The sequence below is a fragment of the Loxodonta africana genome, chromosome 20 (genome assembly GCF_030014295.1).
Source record: "Loxodonta africana isolate mLoxAfr1 chromosome 20, mLoxAfr1.hap2, whole genome shotgun sequence".
Lineage (NCBI taxonomy): Eukaryota > Metazoa > Chordata > Mammalia > Proboscidea > Elephantidae > Loxodonta > Loxodonta africana.
Window position 1 is genome coordinate 8,836,179 of NC_087361.1, and position 6,948 is coordinate 8,843,126.

At 37.4% G+C, this 6,948-nt stretch overlaps 1 protein-coding gene across 1 annotated transcript; it reads left to right on the forward strand.

Moving 5' to 3' along the window:
• The first annotated feature begins 2,085 nt into the window (after nucleotides 1-2,085).
• Nucleotides 2,086-4,796, forward strand: LOC100677305 (DNA endonuclease RBBP8-like). Its single transcript, XM_064273034.1, is given in 5 exon segments — nucleotides 2,086-2,850; nucleotides 2,852-2,952; nucleotides 2,955-3,154; nucleotides 3,157-4,660; nucleotides 4,663-4,796. Coding segments are annotated over 5 exon segments (2,646 nt in total). The 5' UTR covers nucleotides 2,086-2,143.
• The last annotated feature ends 2,152 nt before the right edge of the window (nucleotides 4,797-6,948 follow it).

The window sequence follows — 6,948 nt, forward strand, 5'->3', positions numbered from 1 at the left end:
CAGGGTTTTTCCACAGGTGGGAAATGGTCATATGCACCTACATATAAAATCTTCTTTTTATGTATATTATTTGTTGCTATGTCAAAAATCATATGAATTGTTTGGCTATTAAATAATTTAATGTTCATTTAAACAATTGGGTCATGTAACTATCTCCAAATTAGGAGAAATAGTACAGAAAAAGGTAGCCTGTATTCCATACAGTAGCCCAAAACTTAAAATATTAGCTTATTTTATTTTATTTTTTTATTACTAGGAATTCCTGCATTAGACTATACTCTCCTGTATTCCTATTCTCTGACTTTTTATCCTATGCCTCAAAAAAAAAAAAAAAAAAGAGGAGGGAAGGACAGAGAAATAGAGGAGATACTGATAGAGGTAGAAGGTGAAGAGGCACAATAAAAAAGAGATGTATAAGTTGAAAAAAAATCTCATTAAAAGGGAAGAGTTTTAGGTGAAACAAATCTTAGGTTAATTTAATAAATAGGTGTTTATACCAATAGGTGGAATATAATTTTGGTTTCATGATAACAGTAACTATTCTTTATTGTTCAAATGATACATGGAGTATTGCCTTTATTTCTAGGTGCTGCTTTAAAAAAATCAGGATGTAAAGAGAAAAGTGAATAGGCTATGAAAGTATTTACAATCACGTCATATGAAGGTAAGTAAAACAAAATTAAAAAGAAGTAGAAAATTAGAGAGCTCTAAACTCCAATTAAATAGATTAAAAAAAACCATTGCTGTCTAGTCGATTCCAACTCATAGCGACCCTATCGGATATGGTAGAATTGCCCCATAGGTTTTCCAAGAAGTGCCTGGTGGATTCAAGCTGCAGACTTCTTGGTTAGCAGTCGTAGGTCTTAACCAATACACCACCAGCGTTTCCAAATAGATTAATAAGAATAATGATAATTCAGTGGTGTGGGTGGCGGGGTGTATGGCTTGTGGACCATCCGAGTGACACTGTCTGAGGAGGTGACACCAAAACGACTCTATAAAATTTTTGTGCAGTGTTTCAGCAGAAATTTATTATTTTTAATAAAAATATCCATGTAGTTAGTTATAACATTTATAGACTTTTTTTGTGAGCCCAGCTTACATGTATCAATATACCTACAGGGCTAAAACTCTGTTAATTTACTTTTTGAACCTTCTAATGTCCTCTGGTTGAAGAAGCCCCGGTGGCACGATGGTTAAGAGCTGAACTACTAACCCAAAGGTCAGCAGTAAGTATCCACGATCCACTCCTTGGAAACCCTGTGGGGCAATTCCAGCCTCTGTCCTGTAGGGTCACTGTGAGTACGTGGCTTCATGCGCAAACACTATAAGCTCACACTGTTGTTTTCATTGCTGCCTGTTTTTTCATAGTCGCTGTTTTTGTTAAATTTCTTGTGTTTTAGCTACAACATTGTTGTGATTAGTATTTGTGAACTTATATCAATAACCTTTTTTGAGAATGAAGTAGTAATTAAGAAAAGAAGGAGTGAGATGCAGGAAATGCAATTTACAAGTAACAGTGAAAAAAACATTACTAAGCGTTCTGTACGGTTTGGTGTGGGACAAGGTCCGTGGAGAGTGTGACACCATGAGTTACCGCACTGCGTGACACCAACTCTAGTGACGCCACTGGACAAATTAATACCTCTGTTGTGCAGAAGATGGACTAAAAGTGTTTTATTTGTCCCCAAATCAACAGTTTAGGACCAAAGATATAAATACAGGGAAGAATTTGAATGAGAGAATGTCCCAGTTGGGAATAGCATGCCAGGGAGGTAGTATATTTCTTACCACTGAGTATGCTCTTGTGCAAATTGGCTAAGTACTAGATGGGGAAATTTTGAACAGGAATTCACACATTAGAATAAGGAATAAAAATCTTGGACTAGAGTCTAGAGGGTGTCCGCTTCCTTGTCGGGGCTTTTGGGAATCTCCAGGCAATCTTGGAAGCTGTGAGTAGGAGAACCTCCTTCCCCCAGCCCAAAGCGCTAGATCGCGGCGCTGCTTCCCGTTGGGACTGAGGGGCTCGCGCTAAGCGACCAGGCATTTCAGCTGTCTCCAAAGACAACTTCATGCTTGCATAATGTAACAGAAAAAGTCATAAATCATTAGGCAAAGAGAAGTGTGAAGCATATTCAGCAAGATGAACATCTCTGGAAGCAGTTGTGGAAGCCCTAATTCTGCAGATACATCTAATGACTTCAAGGAACTTTGGGCAAAACTAAAGGAGTACCATGATAAAGAAGTTCAAGGTTTACAAGTAAAAGTAACCAAACTGAAAAAGGAAAGAATTTTAGATGCACAAAGACTAGAAGAATTTTTCACCAAAAACCAACAACTGAGAGAACAACAGAAAGTCCTTCATGAAACCATTCAAGTTTTAGAAGATCGGTTAAGAGCAGGATTATGTGATCGATGTGCAGTAACTGAAGAACATATGCGGAAAAAACAGCAAGAGTTTGAAAATATCTGGCAGCAGAATCTTAAACTTATCACAGAGCTTATGAATGAAAAGAATACTCTACAGGAAGAAAATAAAAAGCTTTCTGAACAACTGCAGCAGAAAATTGAGAATAATCAACAGCATCAAGCAACTGAACCTGAATCTGAGGAAGATATTATTCCAGATTCACCGATAACAGCCTTTTCCTTTTCTGGAGTTAACCGGCCAGGAAGAAAGGAGAACCTGCATGTCCGATACATAGAACAGACACACACTAAATTGGAGCACTCTGTGTGTACAGGTGAACTGAGAAAAGATCCAAAGTCCTCAACTCATCCACAACACAGCCCCAGGGGAAGTGAAATTCTAGTGGCTGACACTTGCAGTCAAGGTCAGTCACCAGTGGGCTACTACAGTTGTTGCTGAAACACTTGGAATTCGTGTTCAAGAAGAATCTGAATCTCCAGGCCCCAGGAGCCCTCTAGGTCATGAGCTCTACCATCGTCTGGAAGAGAGCACAAGAAACAACCTTTTGAGGAATCCACAGGAAATAGTGGAAATGGTTTAAGATTTTCAGATTCTACTTCAAAGCCTCCTCCCCAAGAAGAATTGACTACTCGGGTGTCATCTCCTGTATTTGGAACCACTTCTAATGTGAAAAATAGTTTAGCTTTGAATACAAGTTTGTCCCCTTCTCCTCTGGAGACTGGGGGAAAAAAAAAAAAAATCTGAAAATAGCCCCTTTCCGCAACACTTCTAATTCTAGACCAGAGAAAATGAGATCAAAATCTGAGGATAGTGGCCTTGTCACACAGCATAATCTTGGGCCTAAAGGGAACATGATCGCTAGCCAGTCATGTTCTAATAAACAGATGCTTGCAAGTCAAAGTACAAGTGAACCCACAGGCGTGCAGGATGGCACTGGCCACGTTAAAGATGCTGTCACGGATAAACACTCAGTGCCCCTGAAACCACTGGGAAGAGGAACATCCAAGAGAAGGAACACTGAGGAGAAAAGTGATCATGAAGTAAGCAGCCCCCAGGTTGCTTTTGATAAAGGAAACGCTTCTCCTTTTCCAGCCAATGGTGATTTTTCCATCAGTGGGGACTTTGCGGTGGATAAACCTCTGGATCTTTCAGATCGGTTTTCAGCTGGCCAACGTCTGGAGAAAAGCCAAGGAGGTAGTGAGACCCCTAAAAACAGATTTAGGCAAGTGACTCTTTATGAGGCTTTGAAACCCATTCCAAAGGGTTCTTCCTCAAGTTGTTAGGCCTTGAATGGGAGTTGCATGCTAGCCAAAGATTCCCCAGAGGATTCCTATGTACAGGAATGCATCCTCCAGTCCTTGAGTAAATTTTCTCCAGATAATAAAACACCGTTACAAATAAAAGAAGAAAACCCTGTCTTCAAAATCCCTCTACGTCCACGTGAAAGTTTGGAGACAGAGAATCTTTTTGGTGACATGCAGAGTGCTACTTCTCATGAGCCAGTAAAAATGAAAACCAGGTCAGCCCATGGAGCATGTGAACTTACATCAGTTCTTCAGTTAAATCCACGCAGAATTGCCAAAACAAAGTCTCTACAAAACAACCAAGATGTATCTTTTGAAAATCTCCAGTGGAGTGTGGATCCAGGAGCAGACCTTTCTCAGTATAAAATGGATGTTACCGTAATAGATGCAAAGGATGGTGGTCAGTCGAGATTAGGAGGAGGACAGACAGTGGACATGGACTGTACACTGGTTAGTGAAACTGTGCTTTTAAAAATGAAGAAGCAAGAGCAAAAGAAAGAAAAAAGTCCAAATGGAGAAAGAAAAATGAGTGATAGCTTGGAAGATATGTTTGATCAGACAACACACGAAGAATATGAATCCTGTTTGGCAGATAATTTCTCCCAGGCAGCAGATGAAGAGGAGGAATTGTCAGCTACCACAAAGAAGCCAAACAGTAATGGTGATAAACATGATAAAATCAAACAGAAAGCGTTTGTGGAGCCACATTTTAAGGATGACGAAAGGGAGACTAGCTTACAAAATTTTCCTCATATTGAGATGGTTCGGAAAAAAGAAGAGAGAAGAAAATTGCTTGGACACACGTATAAGGAATGTGAAATTTATTATGCAGATATCCCAGCAGAAGAAAGAGAAAAGAACCTGGCTTCCTGCTCAAGACACCGATTTCGCTACATTCCACCCAACACACCAGAGAAGTTCTGGAAGGTGGTTTTCCTTCTACTCAGACTTGTATGGAGAGAGGTTACATTAAGGAAGATGTTGATCCTTGTCCTCCTCCAAAAAGACGGCAGCCTTACAATGCAATGTTTTCTCCAAAAGGCAAGGAGCAGAAGACATAGATGTCGAAGCAAAAACAGGACAGAGGACAATTTTTTCCTTTTAGTTATTTATAGTTAAAGTTTGGTATTAAACACTGATTTTTTTCTTTTTAGTCTTCTGTAAACTGATTTATAAATCAATTTTCTATTGAAAATGTTTTTAAATGGCCTTTATCCACCACACAAGGAATGAATGAGTTTATGTTGTATTTTCTTGCTTTTGCACCTTTAAAACAATAAGGTGCTTTCATTTTGCACTCTAACTTAAGAGGAGTTTATTTACTTTATTTGGTAATACCCAATTACAATTTTGAAAATAAAAAAAAATCTTGGACTATTAATACTGCCCTTCAACTTTAAAATGCAGTGTATCTGCAGAAAAATTATAACGATCCAGAGGTGAATATCAGAGAGAGAACACTTAGCCATGGCCAGATTTCTGGTGCCTTGAGCAAGAGTAAATTGATAGTTCTAATATTAATTTTATGTATTTAAAAAAATATAAAATTTGGAAATAGGTATCAAACTCTACAAAACATACTTTTCCTGCAATTCCACTTCTGGGAATGTACCCTACGTTACGGTAAGATGTGTAGAGCAGCATTTTTATGGTAGTGAAAAGCTGGAGACTGCTTATATTTCTAAAAGTAGTGGATGGGTTAAATAGTTTCCAATACAGACAAATATTTGATCCATATGTAAATATTATATAAACATACTATTAAAACGTTGTCATAGGAGAAAATGACATGTAAAGATACACAAGTTATGTATATTGTTAAAAATATTGCAAAGATATATTAACATTTTAAATGTACAAAAGTTGTTTGGTATGATTAATAGTTTGATTGTAAAAATTAGCTTATATATTGTCATTAAATAATACTAAAAAAAAACCAAAATACTACAAGCCCATAAATTGACATGCATAGCATAATTTTCGTATCATTTTTGCACACATACACACACACGCACACACATATATATGTATTAGAATAAGATGAAAATATTTATAAAAATGTTGATAGTGGTTTTCTTGGTATGCTGAATTATAGTTTTTTTTCTTTTTTTAGATTTAAAATAAATCCTAGTAATTATCCTCAATGCAGTGACCTAGGAGAGAAGCCTCTGATTCATTTTTCTCCCTTACCTTTTCACATTCAGTTGTTGAGCAAGTCTTGTCAATTCTATTGCCTCAATATCTCCAGAATTGCCATCTCTTCTTCACTGAACATTTCAAGTCTCCTGATGTCCTTTCTGTGTCCAGATTCATTGTCCTCAGGGATGCCCTCTGTGTTAAATATTTATGTGCTGTTTTGCTGCCATTCACAAAACGTGCTGGGGCAGGGGGGAGGGGCAGAAATAAGAAAAGATGGTGGACTTTTGTATTTTGAGGATGAAGCCAGAGTAAATTCTCGAATTTACACATTGATCAATAGTATTTGTCGCCATTTCTCTGGAGGTTTTTGCAGCTGAAATCTATTGCCAATCAACCAGTAGAGTTTTGGGTGAGTATTTTATAGGAATATAATAAAATTGCATTCTAAAATTCTTGTTTCTTTCACCTGTATTGGCATAATCAATACACACAAAAGACCTAAATACTTTCAAAGGCAAGGAGTTTAAAAATACAGGATTTGTCATATTTATATCACTTCTCAGCAATTGTAGATTCAGAGGAAAAAAAAAAAAAGCAAACCTATTGCCTTCGAGTTGTTTCTGACTCATAGTGACCTTATAGGACAGAGTAGAACTGCCCCATAGATTTTCCAAGGAGCAGCTGGTGCATTCGAACTGCCAACATTTTCGTTAGCAGCCGAGCTCTTAACCACTGGGTGTTCGATAGACTCAGAGTAGCCAGAGAATTTTCTCCCTTTCTTACCTAGTCTAGGCTATGTATTATTTAATTCTGTTTCCAACACAGGTTAGTGAAGAAAATGAAATGGCTTTCTTAAACCTTTATGGGTGACTTGATTTTAACATTTTTTTTCCTCAACCTTATACTTAGTATTAAATTATCTAGAAAAAAAGTTGTTAAGATAGAATCAAGTGAGATTAATACCCTAGCTGCACATCTTGGTCTCCTTCTTTGTTACTAGGTTGAGAAAAACATTGGAATACAAAGATAAATCCTAATATTGAGTTTTACCAAAACATTATTGTGATAGGTTAA